We start from the raw sequence: 21,590 nt of genomic DNA, 5'->3' as shown, positions 1-21,590 counted from the left end.
TAGTCAGATCTTTGTTGACTGGCGTGGGCACAATGGGCTGAATGGCCTCCTTCTGTGCTGTAAATGTCTGAGTCTGTGGATAGATTGTGAAAGCATGATTCATTGTGACTGTGCAGGCCAGATAGCCAGGACCTGTGGGCCAGATAGTTGCACACGTTGGACTTTGGACACCATTGAGTTAGGTCGTTCAGCCAGGCAGAGGCCCTCCCCCGCCATCGCCATAGCCATCTTGTTGCACCGTGTGAGCTGTACGGTAAAGAGACCTGTCAAGTGACCTGCCCTCCAAGGGGGAGGAGGGTGCAGTGTGGGAGTAGTGGGGTGGTTGCTGGGTGGGCACTGTTGCCAGTTCTAGTTGATCAGAGGCATGCTACAGCAGATGGAACAGGAAAAATTTCAAATGTCTTGAATCTGATATGTAACCTGGAAATGGGGAGTTGGTGTTTAAGAGGGAGGAAAAAAAGGATCTGTTTTTTTACAGCACCATTCATGATTTTGATCGATGGAGGTCCAAAGTTCTTAACAGCCAATGAAGTACTTTTTGAAGTGAGTCACTGATGTAATGTAGGAAATGTTGTAACCATTTTGCACAACAAAACGAGCTCCCCCAAACAGCAATGTAATAATGATTAGAAAATCTGTTCTTAGTAATGTAGATTGAGGGAGAATTATTGGCCATGACACCAGGGAGAACTCTTCCTGCTATTCTTTGTAATACTCTTACCTTATCATTGTCATTGTCATTTGTGGGAGCTTGCTGTGCGTAACTCGGCTGTCGTGTTTCCCTCATTACAAACATGGCTCTTCAAAAGTAACTCATTGGCTGTAAAGAACTTTGAGATGTCCAGTGTTCATGAAAAGTGCTGTATAAATGCAAATTTTCTTTCTTTTGAAATAGTGCCATGGAATTTTTAAGTCCACCGAGAGGGCAAATGAGGCCCCGGTTTAACATCTTATCCAAAGACAATGTCTCTGACAAAGGAACACTCCCTCAGTACTGCACCAAGGTGTTGGCCTATCTCTTTATGCTCAAGTCCCTGAAGTGGGACTTGAACCCACAACCTTCTGACTTAGGAAGAAGGATACGTTAGCCCTTTGCATGGCCTTTCACTAGGCTTCAAGCCTGTATCTGCTTGACACTCCTGTAGTAAAGCTAACCTGGATAAGTACGAATCTGCCCCAAAAGGGTTTTAAAAAAAAAAGAGCAGAGGTCCAACTAGCTCAGCACCCAAAAGTATGATACAGGTTGTACCAAGGGTGGGGACAGAGTAGCAGGGTGGTGTTGGTGGGGGCACAGAAACTGAAGATACCAAGGTAAAGGCAGAAAAGTGAGCTGGCCCTAATGGAAGGGAAAACAGTCAAAAGTGATGTAAGTGGAAGAATCCGTCAAAAAAGCTAGCAAAGGTGGCTATACCCCTCCCCACCAGGTGACCCCTTTTCCCTACTCAACAGGATTGGCAGGGTGCAAGAATGGACCAGAGCGCCACAGCTCTTGCACTTCGCTGTGCTGCCCTGCTTGACATTAGCACACATTGTATAGTTGAGGTATCAGGTCTGCGGAGACTGTTTGAGAAATGCGTTGGGTTTTTTTTTTGTGGTCCAGTTACTAAGCAAAATCCCCTGTGTGTATGTACAGTAACTGTTTTGACTTACTTTTTCTAACTTTACTAATACATGTTTACTCATTCCTTCTCTCTCATATATATCTACCAGATTGGGTTTAGCCTTTCCAAAACGAAGACTGATGGTGTGGCTGCCTATACAGTGAGTATTATGAAAGGGAGAAAGTACTTATGCAGCGCTCTTCACATGACACTAGCCTCGATTTTGTGCTCAAATCTTTGAACGTGAATTGAGTCAATGGTATATTAATTATATTGTTAAAATTCACAGGTGAAGAGCATTGTTTAATTAAATTCTTCGAGCACTTATAGAGACTGTTGATTGCCCCTTTAAGGGGCTACCACTTAAATTTAACTTGTTAATTTGATTATTTAGTCCACAAAAGAGGATAGAGACTGCTGGGACACTGGGTTGGTTGGTAGAAAGCAGACATGTGTAATGCTGCATTCTGTGAATACCAAGAAAAGTATTAGTGTCTAGTTTTATAGTTTACCAACTGGTTTGGGATTAAAATTACAACTTGAAGCCACAGGCTTCTGAATCGGAAGAGCAAGTACTTCCCACTGAAAAAACACCTCACCAAACTGTTTCAAATCTTTTCATTAATACAAACCTTCTAAAGTCACTTGTTCCACTGTGTTTCTTGTTTCCTGTGTTCTGGTCCCTGTTTTTTTTTTTGCCCACTTAAGGGCATCAGGGCTTCACATGCAGGGCGCTGTATAAATTTGATTTTTCGCTTCTGCCACTTGGTGCACTCTGGAGGGTGCTGTTGTTTCAGGTGGGACTTCCCAGCTCTGACAAAAGGACCCACCTGAAAAAAGGTAACCTTCCTTTCAGATGCTGAAGAAATGCGATGCGGTTTTGATGGTAATTGAAATCCTTTTGCAGCTTGCGACTGCATCTGGAATAACAACAAGGTTATGTTTCTGACATAGGTAGATGAATCCACAAGATGTTTGTTGGAGAAATACAACACTTCCTCAGGGGAATCTCTTACCCTCTTTGTGTTCGATCTGATACAGAATAAGTAAGTATTGCCTTTTGCAGAAAATTGTCTGTTTTCTGTGGGGAGGGGCTATTTTCTGTACTCTGGATATTGTTCTTGTAACTGTTTTGAATTGGCCTGGGGCTATATTTGGCTTCTTGTGGAAGGAAGACCTGTTCTTGGACTTCCATCTTATAAAACCTAAGCCAACAAATGGCCTGTAGCTGTGCTGGAAAACATGAAGGTGGCCTTGTGCCTCGTCCTGACAGCACTAGACCCTTCTTCTGGTGTGCAAGCAGCTAAGCAAAGGCATCCAAATCTTAGCCTGAAAGGTACTGACATCGTTGTACCTTGCAGCCTAATCTTTGCATGTGAGTTAACTGGGCTGACCAGAGTGAAGCCTGAAGAAACGCACTCATGCCCCTTTTGAGGAATGAAATGCAATCGCTGATTTCACTGAGCTGTATGGTTTTTATCTGAGCAACGTTCACCTGTTTTAGGTTCAGCAAAGCCATTAGGAATGTGATCCGTTTCACCCCTGCCACACAGATTTAATTTATTCTTTAGTCTTGCTGAAAAAATGGACAAGCTGTCGATGTTTCTCGTCTTCGTGCTGGGCATGAGTTTCCCCATCCCCCCCCCCACCCTTTAACTAGAGGCTTGTGCAACTTGTCCCTGTGAACACTCTGCATTTTTTGATGTCCCAGATAAAGCGACAGATGGCTCGGGTAACCACCGAGATGCAGGATCGGAGTATGGGCCAGACCTGCACCGCGTGCAGCAACCCCAAGAGTTCCTCGCGCCCAATGATCAGCTTCTCACCCGCAATGGAGGGGGAGCGTCACTCCCACGTGCACCGTTTTTGTTTCACCGTGGCTACCCGCTCCTTCCAGTTTTCAGCACTGGTGCTGGCTCCTGGGAGCCATATCCCCAGCACCTTCAAGGCAGCCTTACCTGATAGTAAAGGAGGAAAAGGACTGGTTGGCCCAGCTCCTAAGGGACATGACCTCACCCTTGCCACTGTTTACCTTGGCTCCTGAAGCCAGTACAAACTGATGCTCATCACTCTCTGCACTGACGGTGGATCAGAGCAGAAGACAGTGATGTCGTCCATGTACAGGAACTGCCCCAAGGTCCCAAAGTCTACCACGTCTATGAAAACGTGGACAAATGTATCTCTGTACCAACCTTGCCTCTCATCTTTTAGCGACTGTACCCTTCCCTTGACTGATAAAGCCCCGCGCGGTGTTCTTTTTACATTTCATTGTCATTTACTTCTTTTGTAGCGGAGAAAAATATTGAAGGAGGGAGGATGTTGAGTGTTGGGGTCAGTATTAGTCGAGATGAAAATTAAACATTGCAATCATATGTCACCAGGGTTCTTATGAAGAAACAAGGTCAACAGAAAAAACTGTCAATATCGGGACCAGATGACCGAAAGAATTCTGAAACCCAGCCCGCAGCAAATGTGAAGAAAGATAACGATCAGACAAAGGACAAAGAGCCCAAAGATGACCAGAGAGAAAAGAATGATAAATCTGGTAATGAGATATATTTGTGTCTCCTTTCCCAACATTCATCAGAAATCAAAGTATTCAGGAGACCTCTGATTTTCAGACTCTCTCTCTCCCCCACCACTGTGTGGTGGTTTCTTTAGCTCTGACCTGGAATATGGTGTTCTTAAATGATGCTTACATTGCAATTAAACAGGACCATTTTTTTTTCAAAGTGCCTGTCTTAAAATCACCACCAGTGACCTAGTGTATTCCAGCAGCCTTCCCATTGACAGGTTGAGAAATAACATGCAATATTGGGAGTTTTAGATACCACTACCTCCCAACAGTGGCACAGCAGTGTAGTATGGTTTCCCCATCCTGATCTGATGCTATATTTTGGCAAACCAATGATGGCATATTCCACTGAGGGTTAAAAGCTGAGATGAGCAAGTTCACTCAACCGGTGTGAAGCCTTTTTGCAACAATCCAGGTTGACGTCAATTATTATGTCAAGCAGTTGCTCTGGTAATGCAATCATTTTAATGTAAATAACTGGGCCTAATTTGTGTTTTAAAAATAAATTGTCTACACAGCAGCCCCTTCAAAGGTAGTTCATTGGATAACTAGCTTAGAGATCTTATATATGTAAAGAGAAAGAAAGAGTTTGCATTTCTACAGTGCCATTCATGACCTCTGGATGCCCCCAAACCTTTTACAGGCAGTGAAGTACTTTCTAAAGTGTTTAATGCAGGGAAATGCGGCAGCCAAGGTCCCACAAACAGCAAGGAGATCAGTGACTAGATAATTGATTTTGTTGGCGTTGGTTGAGTGATATATTTTGACCAAGATATTGAGCGAGTTTCCCTCCTTTCTGGATAGTGCCCTAAGATCTCCTGCATCCACCACTGACAGCAGACAGGACCTCATTTTAATATCTTGTACCAAAGAAGACACCTCAGAGTCTCGCACTCTCTCAGTATCATACTGTGTCCACCTAGACTACAAAAACTTATATGGTGCCTTTAACATAATTAAAAGTCCTGAGGCGCTTCACAGGAGCATTATAAAGCGAGTGAAGCGAGCCACATTAGGTCAGATGATGAAAAGCTTGAGCAATGAGTAGGTTTTAAGCAGTGTCTTAAAAGAGGGAAACTTGGCCGAGAAATGGAGAGATGTAAGGAGGGTGTTTGACAGGTTGGGGTCTGGGTAACCCAAGGCGGCGCCACCAAAGGTGGAACAATTAAAATTGGGCATACACAACAGGCCAGAATTGGAGGAGTGCAGATGTTCAAAGAGGATTGTGGGGCTGGAGCAGATTATAAAGACAGGGAGGGGAGAAAACCTTGGAGGGATTTGAAAACCAGGATGAGAATTTTAAAATCGAGCCAATCCCTGACCAGGAGCCAATGTAGGTCAGTGAGCACAGGGGTGATAGGAGAATGGGACCTGGTGTGAGTTAAGACCTGGACGTTGAAGAATCTGGAGTGAGGCTTGTGCCAAGCCTTCAAGTGATTCCGAGATGGGTGAGTGTATCACTGTGGAGCAAGGCTTTTATTAATACAATCACTGCAAATCTTTGGGGCTTGGTGGGTGCTTGAATTTATTGTTTTCAAACCATCTCATGGCGATGCACATTACTACTTTTAACCTGGCAGCTTTTTAGTGCGTGAGCATTGGCTGTTGTTTAAATTTAGGACATAACACTGCCAAATCTCATCCTATCCTTAACCATATTCCAAGTGCACCTTCTAGGAGAGGGGGAGGGAGGGGCACTGGATGGTGTTTGAGTTGGAATGCTAATTGAATTTTGGCCCTTCATAATTGCCCCCCCACCCCACTGATTCTGACAAAAACTGGGAATACTGTGGAAAATTGTCACACCCCACTCACTTTTTTTTTGGGGGGTGGGGATTGCTTAACCTAACACAGACCAGCAGAGATTGAAACTGGAACCTAGCTAATGTGTGGCATCGTGCACTCTCAGACCGAGGGAGCTGTCGGAGCTTGCTGATTGATTAACTTTGGTCTGACTTTGTTTTGTGGCATCTGATCAAAGTTGCTCGTCAGGCCGTTCTCCTCGTCGACCCAGTAAAGCGGCATGCCTTCATCCTAAAATTCTGTTTCGTTAGGTGCAAAGAGCAGACGGAAAAGAGAATCATCTCAAAGTCAAAACAAAGACGCGGCAAAAGGAAAAGTGGAGCCCGCTAAAGAGGTTGGTCTGTGCAATGTTGTCAATGAATCAAACATGTGGGCTAATATTTCTCTTCACAAGAGAAAATGGTTATTGTGCGATGGAACAAATGCATTATGGGATAGGCATGGCTACCATGGCACCACAGCACCTAGCGAATAGAAAGTAGCTCGACTCCAGTGCGTCTGAGGATCTGCTGCTCTTACCCCATTGTAACATGCATTATACTACTGGGATCCTGATTTTATTGTGATTGAATAAGTCCAGCTCGAATTTTATGGTTAATTGTGCGTACACTGTAAATGGGTGACATTGATGGCTGTTTTTTGGGGGGAGAGCCTGGGAGGCGTCAATGAAAGGAAGCATATTGCGAGTTGCCACTGAGAAAAGTAGGTGGTAGGTGTCTCGTCAATTCGGAGCCGGAAAATATGGCTGTTTGTGCCTTGAGAGTGTAAGAGTGACGAGATGTGGCGTGGGGGGGGGGGTGGTGTGGTTGGTGGAGAGTCGCAGAGATGCACACCATTGGATTACGAGCCCCATTTTTCAGCCTCCAGGCTTGGAAGCATTTTGGGTAGTCGCATCTCCTTGTCTGGCGAAGGAGCTGGGAATTGTCACAGTAAATGAGCAACAGTGCCATCGACCTTGGAGAGCTACTCAGAGGTGAATGAATTGAGTGGGCAAGTTTCAGTTCTGTGGCAGTAAGTGTTAGGTCACAGGAAGTCATAGAATTGTAGAAAAGCGTGGCATGGAAGGAGGCTATTTGGCCCATATAGCGTGACAGCGGCCAGCATTTGAGTTTTATGGGTGTAAGCACATACGTGTAGGCATTCCTAGGGATTGTGAAGGTGCTATATTCTTCTGTCCTTTACTTCCCCATCATACTGTAGGGACATTTGAAGAGAGCTGGAGTCAGAGCAGAATGGAGAAGCACTGGAAAAACCTGATCTCTATGGCACTGTACATCATAATACAGTGCCACTGAGAGGAAAGCACCAATTGAAATTGTTAATGAAAGTTGTTATTGAGAAGTTGACACCAGGTCACTGAAATAAATGCTTTTCTTGTGGTTTTAATGCATTGCTCCCTTTCAATTGACAATGAGGATGCAGGGGGATCATAGGCTGTAAGAGTGAATTTGCATTTATATGGTGCCTTTCACAACCTCAGGACTTTGCAAAGCACTTTTGTTGGCGATTAAAGTATTTCCTGAAGTGTGAAGTGTATTTCATTATGTAGAGAAGTGCAGCAGCCAAAGTTGCACCAGGCAAGATCCCACAAACAGCATTGCGATAAATATCGGATTATCAGTTTTTTGTCTGCTTATCAAGTGCAGATTTCTAAAGCCACCTGAGTGGAGTTCTTTATTCTGCCGCCTGAAGCCTTGAGTATTTCAGTCGGATGCAGTGTTGTTGGATGTAGTGCAGACACCCTTTTGTTTTCTGGTGATTTGCTTCAGTAGCAAACCTGTGAATGATGGTCCTGTCAGTCGTTGGGATGTTCAGCTAAGTCTTCGCTAATGTCTGGTATTGATCTTCTTTTCCCAGCCGAAGAAAACAGAAAAGATTGAGGAAGTTTTTGAACTGCAACATGTGAATGACAGCTACATCTTCAATGTAAGGATACTTCATTCCTCAAATTTAATTGCCCCCTATGAAAAGTGTTGATCTTTAATACCATTATTTAACTCTTTTTTTAAAAAAAAATTCTTTCTTGCAGTTCTTTGTAAAGATTCTATCTCCAGCAGAGGAAGGACTTTATACTCTCAGCTTCCACAACTGTCATAAAGCAGGCCCAGGGAAGAAAAATGCTGTTGCATTTGACATGACAGTAAGTATATTTGCTGAGAGCTGGGGTGGAGGATGGGGGGAATGGGAGAGGTATTCCTGCCCCTAATCACCATCAATCTTGTAGCTTTCTAAAGCTTTTTTTTTATCAGAATGAGGATGCATCCACCATGGTCTAATTGAATGGAGGAACAGGCTTAAGGGGCTGAATGATCTCCTCCTCCTATTCCTACTGCTTTTAATCCTCGTCTCTTTCCCCTATCCTAACACGGCTTTCTCTGTTCCACAAGATCATGTTTTTCCCTCAACCCTTAGTGCTTTTTCTTTCCGATTTTTATGGAAAGTGCAGCAGTGTGTATATTCATTAAAATGACATAATGCATGCACCCTCTCTCCACGACAACCACCAACTTTCCCTAATCTTATTTTTTTTAAATTGGCTTTTGGTTGGCTTTTAGTTATTGGTACAAACTATGCAGGACCATAATATTTCCAACAAACGAACTTGTTTATTGTAGCTCTCTTTAGCTCTGATGAAGAGTCATACGGACTCGAAACGTTGTCCTCTGTTTATTGTAGATATTTTTCAAAATTTGTACTTTGGCCTGTGCGCATCATCGCAATTCCTGGCACTCTACAGCAATGCTGTTCATTAATACTGCGTCTGAAACATAGTAAAATGTCCCGCAGCACTTCACAGAACCATTATCAAACAAAATTCGATACTGAGCCAATCAAAGAGATATTAGGACTTGAAAGATGACCAAAAGCTGATGAGTGAGATGCAATAAGGTGGGAGGACACTTGTGTTGCAGAGTCCGTTGGGCTGTTAATTCTAAGTATCAGGGCAAAGCATAAAGAAGCCTAGCCATGTATTTCTAATTACTGTTGTAATTGCTGTTTTCTTAACACTGCATAGATGGTATGTTAACACTTTTTTATATTTTAAACCTTCCTTTCTTAGATTGAGATAATGGCAAGAAATCCAAAGAACTACCTTTCTGCTGGGGAAACCCCGCTGCCTTTACTGTACCTGGTCATGTCTGGGTTTTTCTTTGTGGCGGCCTTGTTCTGGGTTTCCCTACTTCTAAAGCACAGGTAAAACTCCTTTTAATGTCCAGTGTTTAAACTACTATTTTTTTTGATAAAGGGCACGAGTCACTAGTTGGATTGTAGAGTGCCACTGAGCTAACACTTAGTAAAATGCACTTGTTTTAAAAAGCCCGACTCATTGTACATCAAAATAAATGGTCATAGGGTGGCTGACTTAAAAACTCACCTGAGTTGTGAGAGTGAGCTGGGTAGGCACAGAGCTTCCTTGTGTCCGTTACTATGGGGTCGGAAACAATTTTAGTTTTGGTTGCTACAAAGATGTTGCGTCTTATGGCTGAAAACAAACAAATAGGTAGGCCCAGGGAAATTGAAGTTCCCATCAATCTACCAGGTGTCTAAGGTTAAAATCCTATAAAACGTTTTAAAGGAATGCTTTTACATTCATACTCAATGAGCCCAGGCACTTTTATTTCTCTCTTTACATAGAAACTAGGAGCAGGAGTAGGCCATTCGGCCCTTCAAGCCTGCTCCACCATTCATCATGATCATGGCTGATCATCCAACTCAATAGCCTGCTCCCGCTTTCTCCTCATACCCTTTGATCCTTTTTGCCCCAAGAGCTACATCTAGCTCCTTCTTGAAAACATACAATGTTTTGGCCTCAACTACTTTCCGTGGTAGCGAATTCCACAGGCTCACCGCGTGAAGAAATTTCTCCTCATCTCAGTCCTAAATGATCTACCCCGTATCCTCAGACTGTGACCCCTGGTTCTGGACTCCCCCACCATCGGGAACATCCTTCCTGCATCTGCACTATCTAGTTCTGTTAGAATTTTATAGGTTTCTATGAGATACACACACACACACACACACACACACACACACACACACACACACACACACACACACACACACACACACACACACACACACACACACACACCCCCACCCCTCATTCTTCTGAACTCCAGCGAATATAATCCTAATCGACTTAATCTCTCAGTCCCGCCATCCTAAGAATCGGTCTGGTAAATTTTTGCTACATGTTACATTTAACCATTTTCCTTTTATCTTGCTGCCACTGCACCAGTAATTAATACTGTCAGAACCGAAATGGCAGGAGGATAGGGTTGGGATCATGGCTTTGAGTTTTAATGTGTGCACTGCAGTTGATTGAAATTCACTTATCAACATCGATATTCAATGTTTAAATACCATGAGATGCAGATTAATGGGGTTGGGAACAAGGAAGTTGACTTTTCTTTTGCACTCCAAATAGAAAAGGCAAGCAGCAACTCCATATATCAATCCAAAAGAAATTTTCCATGAGGAGTATAGTGGACACTATCCCACCTGTAAGCGCTAAACAGGCCGGTGTAAAGGGAATGAGGGAGTCGTTATGCCATGGTGGTTTTCAAAAGAAGTCTTTAATTCCAGTAAAATTCTCAGTGTATGTTCAACAAGAGTACTGGACAATATGACCTCTCAGTGGCAACTTTACCTCCCTATGTTCTTGTGTAATCTCAATGTCATTGACTGTTTGAATTTCTGTTGTTACAAGCATCTACTGCACCCTAATAATATGTCTGTCTCAGGAGCAGCGTATTTAAAATCCACTGGCTGATGGCTGCACTGGCATTCACCAAATCCATCTCCATACTGTTCCATGCTGTAAGTATAAGTCTATCGATGCAGCTAAATTATAGTGGCAATTCTTCTAAACCAGCAACTTGCCTCCAGTTCCATTCAAAGTGCTTTGACCAGCTCTGCCACTGGACTAAGTTTAAAGGCAGTGACTCAGGTGTGAACCAGGCAGGCAAGTGGTTATAATATGGGGACACGCTGTCTGAAAGGGTGTGGGAGGCAGACTCATTTATGGCTTTCAGAAGGGAATTGGGTAAGCACCTGAAGGCAAAAAAAAAACTGGTGCTATGGGGAAAGGGCAGGGGGACTGGGACTCGTGAAATTGCTCTTGTAGAAAGTTGACATTGCTGGCTGAATGGTCTCCTTCTGTACTGTGATCATTCTATGATTCTAGACCAGCCAGCGGGCCCCAGGAGCGATTTCCAGTCTTGGCAGAGAGGTCAGCCAGGTTAGGCTGCAGCAGTTGCTTTTTGCACCTCGAGCTGGGGGACAGTTAAATGTACGAGCCCGAGTTTCTCCGACTGATCGCTGTTGCGTGACCAGGGTCAGAGCCAGGTTTGACCTTCAGTTAAATAACCTGCTGAAGGTCATCCTACACACGGATGTGGCATTGGTAACATCAGCTCAGCAAGCTTTAAGGAGAAAATATTACCAAAAAACGTTTTCTTAGCTTTTTATAAACTTAAAATGACAGTGGGCACGTGAAAATATCAGATTTTTACTACACTTTACAATTCACTTCAAGTTAACACGAGGCAGTGGTTGAAGGTTAGGAGTGGGGGGTGGAGGGGGGGATATGTGGGACCTGGGAGTGCAGCAGGCTGGAGGAAGAAACAAGGATGAGCAAGGCAGTGGATGTCAACATGGCTGCATTGTGCTCGCTGGAGTTGATTTTCTGAATCCGAATAGTGTACATGTCTAGTGCAGCTTGGCTGGCAATGCCTTTAAGAGTCATACCAGCATGAACACAAGTCCCTATGTATTTCTGTGCTTGTATATCGTCAATCAAGTGGTAACATGAGCAGAAAGCTAAGAGCAATACTGGAAGGCAAGTTTTGATGCTGCATCCTGTGCTTTATCAGCGCATGCTTTGACTATGGACTGATATGATTTGTGTCTCCAGGTGTTGCTTTAAAGATTTCTAGTTGGAAAGAGGTGTAGGCTTGGTAATTTGCCATTTGCTTACGCTCTGAAGGTGGAAATGACTGGAGCCGACTGAGCTCCATTTATTTGGAACTTTTTCCAAGTTTAACAAATGTCTAGGTAAGAGGTGGAGAGGTCCCAAGTGTTGCAGGACTGTTCTTTAACAGACCATGATGCCCCCATCCCACTTTTAAAAAAAAAACTGGGTGAAATAGAAGCAGGACAAGAATATTGTTCCTTAAAAATGATGGACCTGATTCTATTAATTAATGGAAACATGCCAAGCCTCTGCATGCTACTGTTTAGGTAATATTTGCCTATCTATCTCTAGTTCTATAAAGTGTTTTCAGTCATTGTATTATTTGTTTCCAGATAAACTACTATTTCATTGCTGTTAAGGGATCAGCAATTGAAGGTTGGGCTGTGATGTACTACATTACCCATCTGTAAGTATGTGTTAGAATGTTTGAAGGAAAGGTGAGCATGATACTGGTGGTAGGCTCTGGGGTGCCATTCTGATGGCTTTGCTTGACCATTGAATGCTGTAACACTCTGGCCTCTGTTCTTATCATTGCTCTCAAGTTAGTTGTGACTCTGGGTGGCACTATTGCCTCTGAGTCAGCAAGTCCGAGTCCCACTCCACAGACTTAAGCACAAAAATCTAGGCTGACACGGCAATGCAGTGCTGAGGGAGTTCCATACTGTCGGAGGTGCCGTCTTTTGGATGAGATGTTAAACCAAGGTTCTGTCTGCTCTCTCAAGTGCACTTAAGAGCCTGAAGCACTGTTTGATGAAGAGCAGGGGCCTTGTTGTCTATGTCTTGACCAATATTTATCCTGCAATTAACTGACTGAAACAAGATTATCTGGTCATTACTGTTTGTGGGAGTTTTCTGTGTTTCCTGCGTTGCAAAAGTGACTGCGTGGGTTAAAAAGTGGTTGAGAGATCCTGAGGTTGTGAAAGATGCAATGTATACGTGTAAGTCTTTTCTTTTTGGGGTCAGGCTTGTGAGCATTGTTCATTTGCTTTTTAAAGGTATGTTTCTTTGTAAATTGTTACAATCACTTTAATTTCATGTCCCATCTTCTCCTGCAGATTGAAAGGTGCTTTGCTGTTTATTACTTTGGCTCTGATTGGCACAGGATGGGCTTTTGTAAAATATATTCTGTCGGATAAAGACAAAAAGATCTTCATGATTGTGATACCTCTGCAGGTAAAGAAGGATCAAAATACTTGGGACTGGAACTCCTTTCTTTATTGTGTATTGTTTTGAGGAGCGCAGTGAGTTTTGTGGTAGTATGTAGATGATAAAATTAATTGATTGCCAAATCCTTAAATATTTTGGATGCTTTAATTTTTAAATGCTGCAAGGGGAATTGCTTTCCATTACTTTTATTTTCCAACCCTTTTTCTGGAAACATTGACTCTACAGACTTTCTAGTACTTGTCAAATTGGCCATTTGTAAGTTGCATATGGAATGTCAGGATATTTCCCCATATGGGAGGGGCATCAGGGATGATGCCAATCTTGCCCAGTTATGTTCACTTTCCAGCAGGGCTCACTGGGTGGAGGGTCGCTGGCAGAATTACACGGAGTTAAGAATATAAGAAATAAGAGCAGGAGTAGGCTATTCGGCCCTTCAAGCCTGCTCCATCATTCAATCCAATGTACACTTGCTGCTGTGTCTCTTAGGGTGCCTTTTTTTTTTCTCCCACTGCTCAATTTTCCCACCTTCAGCCAGCCTGCCCTGGACAATGGAAAAAGCCCCAACACCGTAAACCATTTCTTACTGAATCCACTACAGGGAATCAAGCCAGGGCATTGCTGCTTTGTAACACTCTGTAGCACTGCAGGTGTTGCATTGAGCGGATGCTTCCTTTTTTAATGTAAACTGTTAAACTTCATAAAGGTCTGAGAAAATACATTAGCTCCATATTACTTGAACTATTTCAGGAGAACGATCCACTGGCATCCAGGCCTAAAACTGATGTTGTGAAGCCCCTCAATTTATTGTTTAAAAATAGTTGTGAAAATGTTCAGTTGATAAAATTTATATTTTATATTTAAAAAAAAACTGGACAAGGTTATGTAGAAGATATCTGCATGAATGTCATGCTGTCTTGTTGATTCTGCAGCAACAATATTATGTGTAATGATGTTTGTTAGTTAGGCTGGTTATGCTTTGAAGACAATGAGGAGGGAAAGGTAACATAGCGGACGTTACTAATTTGTGAGCAGTTCAGAAATATTACTATCATAACAGAAAATGCTGGAAAAACTCAGCAGGTCTGGCTGCGTCTGTGGAGAGAGAAACAGAGTTAACATTTCGAGTCCATATGACTTCTTCTGAGCTAGAGGTAGAAATGCGATGGATTTTATACTGTTTAAAAGGGGGTGAAACAGGTGGAGCAAAATGGAAGATCAGGGATAGGTAGTATCTTGGGAGAGATTGACAAAGATGTCATGGACACAAGGTGCTGATAGATAGCAGAACAAGCGTCAGCGCTCTGTGAAAGTAAAGTATAAGAACAAGTGCCAGGGGGTGAGGTTGACCCCTCCATCCAAACTTATGATTTGCTTTCACACAGCACTGACCCTTGTTCTGCTATCAACACATTCTGCTATCATATCTTTATGCCGCTTTCAGCACCTTCATTAGTACTATCATTAACACTCCCTTGCCTTGTGTCCATGATATCTTTGTCAATCTCTCCCAAGATCCCACCTATCCCTGATGTTCCATTTTGCTCCACCCCCTTTTAAATAGTATAAAATCTATCACATCTCTACTTTTCTTTAGCTCAGAAGAGTCATGTGGACTCTACGTTAATTCTGTTTCTCTCTCCACAGATGCTGCCAGACCTGAGTTTTTCCAGCATTCCCTGTTTTTATTTCAGGTTTCCAGCATCCACAGTATTTTGCTTTTATTCAGAAATATTACTGTTCAGGCATTCACCTTACTTTGTACAGTTCAAATCTCAGATTAGAACTGTAATAACCTTGGCCAGCATTTGTTACGTATTGTTAGATAATTGAAAATACCTTCTAAACTTGAGAGGAACTTATTAGAATAGTGGAGTGGGGCTGCTCTGCTTACAGAATTATTAGCGATTTTCTCCAAATGACAATGTTAGAAAAGTTTTCCTGATTATCCTAAAGGGATGGTGTTAAACCCTGTGTTGCCTGCCTGTTCAGGTGGACTTTAGGAATCCCACAACGTAATTGAACTAAAGGGTGGGGAGGTCTGCTGGTGCCCTGACCAATATCCCTGCATTGACCACCAGCAAAGACATAGATTAATTGGTGTCTACTGATGTAGAATTATTGCCTCGCTTGCTTGTGTAAACATGATAAAAGTAGTCTAAATCGAGCATTTTTATGTGGTTCTTTCCACACTCTCCTCGTATTATTGACTGAGGTATTAACCAGAATCATGGCATTAAAAATTGTTGATTTAAAAATAGGAGACAAAGGCTATCTGTAACTGGAAATGTTCTTGGGCAATATAAACTTGGAATCTCAAGGATTATTGTTGGGACCCATGTTTTATGGACAAGACTATGTTAAGCAGAATGCCATATTTGCAGATGATGTGGGGCAAATGAGGGGGGGATGCAAACAATTGGGAAGTATTTAAATCTTGAGTAACTGGACCAGTAGGTGGCAGATGCAGTTCAGTTCAATGCTACTGTTTGGACTGTGCTCCTACAGTGGTACCCAGCATTTAGCGGCAGGAGAGGCATCCGACTCAACTGACTGAGTGTGTGTAAAGGCATTTTTCAGAGTAACTGCTGCGCAACTACTAATTCATCTAAACTTTTATTAAATAAGGTGGATTAATATATACTATGGGAGGGCAACAATAGGAGGTGCAGAAAAGTTAAGTTCCTTTTCTGTCGTCTTTTAAGGTGTTAGCAAATACAGCCTACATCATCATTGAATCGACTGAGGAGGGGACGAGCGAGTATGCTTTGTGGAAGGAGATCCTGTTCCTAGTGGATCTTATTTGCTGTGGAGCGATCCTGTTTCCTGTTGTTTGGTAAAGATTATTTATGAAACTATGAAATGCATATACAAAAAATATATTTCACCTTGAAATCTCTATTTTCAAGTGACACCCATCCTGCACTCGTTTCATGTAGAGTCCTAATTTCACTCCTGAAAGGTCTGGCTTTAAATTTTAGGCCATGCCCCTTCGTCCTAGACTCTCCTTAATTGCCCCCTTTTAATTTCTTTTGAAAGCTTTGATCAAATAGCCCTTTAACCTTCTCTCTTCCAGCCGCTGGTCACATCCTGCCAATTGGATACCTGCCCATTTTCTGTAAAGGAGTTTATGAAATGTTATTACCTGGAATAAGTGACAGTGGTGTAGGCGAAACACCACAAGACAGAAATCATTTGTCCAGGGTATAAAATTAAAGTTGACTTGGATTTCCCCTTCATGATTACACTATCACTGCAGACCCAAAGCTTAGAGTTTATAACTAAACTAGGAGATTGCACTTATCAGGCAAGCCTTTTACTCGAAAAGAGACTGAGCTGTGAGCTCTTGGAGGTCTTTAAGATTATGGAAAGGTTTGATTATAGGAAATGTTAGAAGCTGTATTTGCTTGTGGATGAGACCAAAACTAGAGGCCATAAATAAAAGATAGTCACTAATAAATCCAAAAGGGAATTCAGTAGAAGCTACTACTTTATGCAGAGGACGGTGAGAATGTAGTTGAGGTGAAGAGTGAACAGAATTGAAGGATACATTGATGAAGAGGGATGGACAGACACTCATGAGCATAAACATTAACATAGATATTTTAGGCTGAATGGCCTGTTTCTTGGTTGTATTCTGCATACGAGAAGGAAAGAGAAAGCTGAATGTTGTTTTGTCCCATTGGAAAAGCTGCATTTGGTGTTATGAAATGGGTACTGCAACTGTGTAGTGAATTTATGATTTTTTAATTTATTTATGATTTTTCTGTATGTCCATGTTCTCAAAAAGCCGATTCAGACCATGCACCTGTGAATTGTTCAAGGGATAATTGATGCTCTTGTCGTCTATAACCTTCAGCCCCAACCCTGTGCGGAGTTGATTCTGTTCTAACTTGTGTACTTATCCAGCTTGCCCTTAAGTATTGCGGATATGCCCATAAATCAGGCTACGTACGTCTGATGCATGCGATTTGTGCGCACAAGATAATTCGAATTGCTGACCTTTCCTTAAATAAAATAAGAGAGCTTCACTGATTTAAGCTTTGTTTCTGGATTTTGTGTTTTTCAGGTCAATCAGGCACTTGCAGGAGGCCTCGAGCACAGATGGTAAAGGTAAGCTTGATAGTCTGACAGTTAAATGAAAGGCAATAACAAAAACAGAATTACCTGGAAAAACTCAGCAGGTCTGGCAGCATCGGCGGAGAAGAAAAGAGTTGACGTTTTGAGTCCTCATGACCCTTCGACAGAATTCTGTTGAAGGGTCATGAGGACTCGAAACGACAACTCTTCTTCTCCGCCGATGCTGCCAGACCTGCTGAGTTTTTCCAGGTAATTCTGTTTTTGTTTTGGATTTCCAGCATCCGCAGTTCTTTTGTTTTTATCCAAATGAAAGGCAATAACAGGTTATTCCAGGGTAACTCCATTTGTTTTGGCTCTATTTTAGAAAACATACCAATGAAGTGGAGATGATGCTACAATATTGCTAGTACACTATATCATGCGCTACTTGTGTGGTATACTTCAGCTTATCTTCCTTTGCCATTTTTCTCTCCTTCCCATCTTTTTGCGGACCCTTGCTTGGGTGTAGGCAAGAGTTGCATTCCTGTATTTTGGTCCCAAGAGCCCATTGTTTACCTATACGGTGATTCCCCAGTAGGATATTGAGCTGGAAATCACAGTGGAGCTGAGCCCAGACTGTCCTTGCCGAATGACCAGAGATGCATGCCTCTAGCCAGCAGACGTTGCTGACTGCGCAATGAGAGCACTCGACTTTGTTTCCCTTAATCAAAGACATTGGGACCTAGAAGATCCCTGGTTGAGACTGGAAAAAACCCCAGGTTTCAATCTGTGTGGCTCAGCTACTTGGTCACTGAAGAGTTCTGCTGTTCACAATTCGTAAAGCTATTGAGGCACCTGGACTGTCACATCCTGCACGGCCCCACCCCCACCCCTCACCACTCACTTCCTCTGCCCCCTAGGGCGCTTAAATCATGCTGTAGAAATGCTATTTCCTCCCTTCCTCTGGACTAAGCTCGATCTGTATATTAACTCAAGATTCTTTTCCAAGGGCAGAGCTCAATAGGAACAATAGGCCATTCAGCCCCTTGAGACTGGTCTGCCATTCAGTGTGGTCATGGCTGATCATCTACATCAAATCCACTTTCTTGCTATCTCCCCATATCCCTTGATTTGTTTAATCTCCAAAAAGCAATTGATTCAGCCACGAATGTACTCAACAACTGAGCATCCACAGCCCTTTGGGTTCCAATTCCCAAGATCAGAACCCTCTGAGTAAATGAATCTAGTCCTAATGGCTGACCTGTTATCCTGAGACTGTGACCCCTTGTTCTAGACTCTCCAGTCAGAGGAAATGCGCTCTTGGCATCTACCCTGTCAAACCCTCAAGAATTTTATAGGAAAAGACATTTTTGGTCCAATTGGTCTTATCCCTACAATAGGAAGGGGGAGAAATCAGCCAGTGTTCCTATTTATAATTGTGACTTTTCAGCACTTATTGGAAGTGTGTATATGATGATGATGGCTTTGGGATGACTTGTCATGCCCTGTAGTTGAATATTGGGCCAGTACCCATAGCACACACTCATTTGCCACTCGTGGACATGAACTACTGTCTGAGCCTTTGTCCTTGGAAGGAAAATGATTGGGGGTTGTGGGGACAGATAAGAGGAGTATCTTGCTGCATAACTGAGAAAATTATGAAACTGGTAATGCAGTCTCAATTTTCATCATTAATTTTATTTTCCCTCCTGATATTTTTATCTCTAGCTGCAATGAATCTGGCCAAATTGAAACTCTTCAGGCATTTTTATGTCATGGTACGTACATGCGCAGTGTTACTGTGAGATGCTTGGGTATGTGTTTATTATGTGGGCTTTGTTGTTGTTTCCTGGATCTTGCTCAGGATTGAGCGAGAGCTGTTTAAACGCTCGTGTATGTGAGAGTGGCAATTAAATTCTGGCTGGGCCAACTTGGATTTTATAAAGAGGTAAGAGTGAGAGAAATGTTTGGCATGGGAGAGTTAATCCAACCTTTGGGAAGTAGGTTTCACGGTGCATGGATGTGGTGGCTCCATTTGAGTTTGTTGGAGTTAGTGAGGCCAAGTACATCACAGATGGAAGATCCATCCATCTTTAACAGTGGTAGTTGTTGGTTAGTCCTCAGCAACAAGTCTTCTCCCCTTTTTGTGGATACCTTTGCTGGTGATATTTTGACAGAGTTTAGAGGAAGGAGAGATGATCTCACTGAAATGTATGAAACTCTCAAGAGGGCTTAAAAAGGGTGGACACCTGAGAGGCTGTTTCTCCCTGGCTGGAGAGTCGAGAACTAGGGATCGCGGTTTTAGGATAAGAATCGGACATTTAGGACTGAGATGAGAAATTTCTTCACTCCGAGGGTTGTGAATTTTGGAGTTATGTACCGTAGTGGGCCGTGGATGCTCAGTCAAGAGTGTAATTGATCAGTTTTTGCACTGAAAGAAATGAAGTGCTATGGGGTGGCAGGAAAGTGAAGGTCAACCATGCTTGTAATTAATGGCAGAGCAGGCTTGAGGGTCTGTGTAGTGTGCTGCTGTTCTATTTCTTATGTTTTTGCATTGTTGCATGGGAGGTACACAGATGTAGGATGGAATATTGGAGGGTACAGACCTACCATATTTATTGTGAATTCCTATGTCTTTTGTTATGGTTCTAATAGTTGTTTTTCTTTTCACAGATTGTTTGCTACATATATTTCACCAGGATCATCGCTATTCTTCTCAAATTCACCGTCCCATTTCAGTGGCAGTGGATGTATAATGTAAGTAAGTGCTGAGCATCTAATGGTTAGGATCAGCACTTTTGGTTATTTATAAACAGGAGAGAAAAGTGTAACAACAGAATGGTGAAATATGGCAGTCTTAGTCTGATACAGATGGTGGAATGTTATCAAGGGGCAATGTCTCAAAGCTTGTGGAAATTGGGACTTTGGGTTTCAGTTGTTCAACTGTTGTAAATAAGGTTAACGGTGCATAGATTTGTCCATTATAAAGCTGGAGTAGCAATTGTGTTTGTATTGTGGTGTAATCAGAAGTATAAAAAAAAAACTACAAATCAAAAGCTTAAAGTTTAAACCTTTCAGCAATTTCCATATAGAACCATTTTACTCATTAAAGACTTGTAATTTTTTTAAACACAACAACGGAAAAACTCAGATCTAACAGCATCTTTGGAGATAAAAACAGTTAACGTTTCGAGTCCGTATGACTCTTCAGAGCTAAAGAGAAGTAAAGATGTGATGAAACTTATACTGTTTAAAGGGGGGTGGAGCAGGTGAAGCTGTATAGAAGGCCAACGATAGGTGGGGGCAAAGGAGAGATTGCCAAAGATGTCATGGACAAAGTGGGTGCTAATGGTAGTGGTATGGGCTAAAGGAGGTGCTGATGGTGGCATTAAGGTAAGAGAGCAGAATGTGATAATAGGACAAGGGTAAGCACTGTGGAATGAACAACAGGAACAAGTGACAGATGGCCTTGTGGGGGTGGGGGGAGGGGATGGTGGTGGGAAAAAAGATCAAAAATAGGATAAAAGTTGGGGATAAAACAATTAATAAAAATAAGTGGATAAAAAATAAAAATGAATATTGAAAAAAGGGATTAAAAAAAGGGGTGGGGATGGAGGAGAGAGCTCATGGTCTGAAGTTGTTGAACTCAATGTTAAGTCTGGAAGGCTGTAAAGTGCCTAATTGGAAGATGAGGTGCTGTTCCTCCAGTTTGCATTGAGTTTCACTGAACATTGCAGCAGGCCAAGGATGGACATGTGGGCATGAGAGCAGGGTGGAGTGTTGACATGGCAAGCAACAGGAAGGTCTGGGTAATGCTTGTGGACAGACCGAAGGTGCTCCACAAAGCGGTCACCCAGTTTGCGTTTGTCTCTCCAATGTACAGGAGGCTGCATTGGGAACAATGAATGCAGTGGACAATGCAGTTTTTATACTTCTGATTATCAATATATGTCCCAGGAACTTCAATCGTTGTTGGGGCTTGTTTTTTGCTTGCTTTTTTTTTTAAGGAAAACCAGAGTGTCTCTTAAGTACAAAGAAAATGCACTTTGAAAGATTATTAACAACAACATGCAACTGTATAGTGCCTTTTAACTTAGAAAAATATCCTGAAAGGAATGGGCAAAACACGTGATAAGAAAAAATGGAGGTTAGAAAGGTTGAAAATGATTGGGTTTTAAGGAATGTCTAAAAGGAGAGAAGGGAAGTGGAGGTTCAAAGAGGGAATACCAAGACTGGGATCTAGGTGACTGAAGGAATAGCTGCCAAGGTTAATGCAAAAGGGATGTATAAAATGCTGCAGTCGAAAGAACGGAGAGCTCATCTGTGGGGTTGTAGTACTGGAAGAGGTTGTAGAAATGGGGTGAGGGAAGGCTGTAGGAAGATTTAAAGACAAGATTAAGTGTTGATCTTT

At 42.5% G+C, this 21,590-nt stretch overlaps 1 protein-coding gene across 1 annotated transcript in view; it reads left to right on the top strand.

Moving 5' to 3' along the window:
* Window positions 1-21,590, top strand: part of LOC121271350 (protein GPR108-like) — a 32,082-nt gene that overhangs the window by 5,269 nt on the left and 5,223 nt on the right. The window contains exons 3-16 of the mRNA XM_041177300.1: window positions 1,711-1,761; window positions 2,556-2,647; window positions 3,983-4,146; window positions 6,231-6,313; window positions 7,837-7,905; window positions 8,009-8,119; window positions 9,041-9,174; window positions 10,725-10,800; window positions 12,289-12,362; window positions 13,012-13,129; window positions 15,826-15,956; window positions 17,190-17,233; window positions 18,908-18,957; window positions 19,853-19,936. Coding sequence (XP_041033234.1) covers window positions 1,711-1,761; window positions 2,556-2,647; window positions 3,983-4,146; window positions 6,231-6,313; window positions 7,837-7,905; window positions 8,009-8,119; window positions 9,041-9,174; window positions 10,725-10,800; window positions 12,289-12,362; window positions 13,012-13,129; window positions 15,826-15,956; window positions 17,190-17,233; window positions 18,908-18,957; window positions 19,853-19,936 — 1,281 coding nt within the window. The remainder of the gene's footprint in view (window positions 1-1,710; window positions 1,762-2,555; window positions 2,648-3,982; window positions 4,147-6,230; window positions 6,314-7,836; window positions 7,906-8,008; window positions 8,120-9,040; window positions 9,175-10,724; window positions 10,801-12,288; window positions 12,363-13,011; window positions 13,130-15,825; window positions 15,957-17,189; window positions 17,234-18,907; window positions 18,958-19,852; window positions 19,937-21,590) is intronic.

The sequence above is a fragment of the Carcharodon carcharias genome, chromosome 30 (assembly GCF_017639515.1).
Source record: "Carcharodon carcharias isolate sCarCar2 chromosome 30, sCarCar2.pri, whole genome shotgun sequence".
Taxonomy (NCBI): domain Eukaryota; kingdom Metazoa; phylum Chordata; class Chondrichthyes; order Lamniformes; family Lamnidae; genus Carcharodon; species Carcharodon carcharias.
Note: the sequence above shows the minus strand (reverse complement) of the source record. Positions and strands in the feature narration are given on the sequence as shown.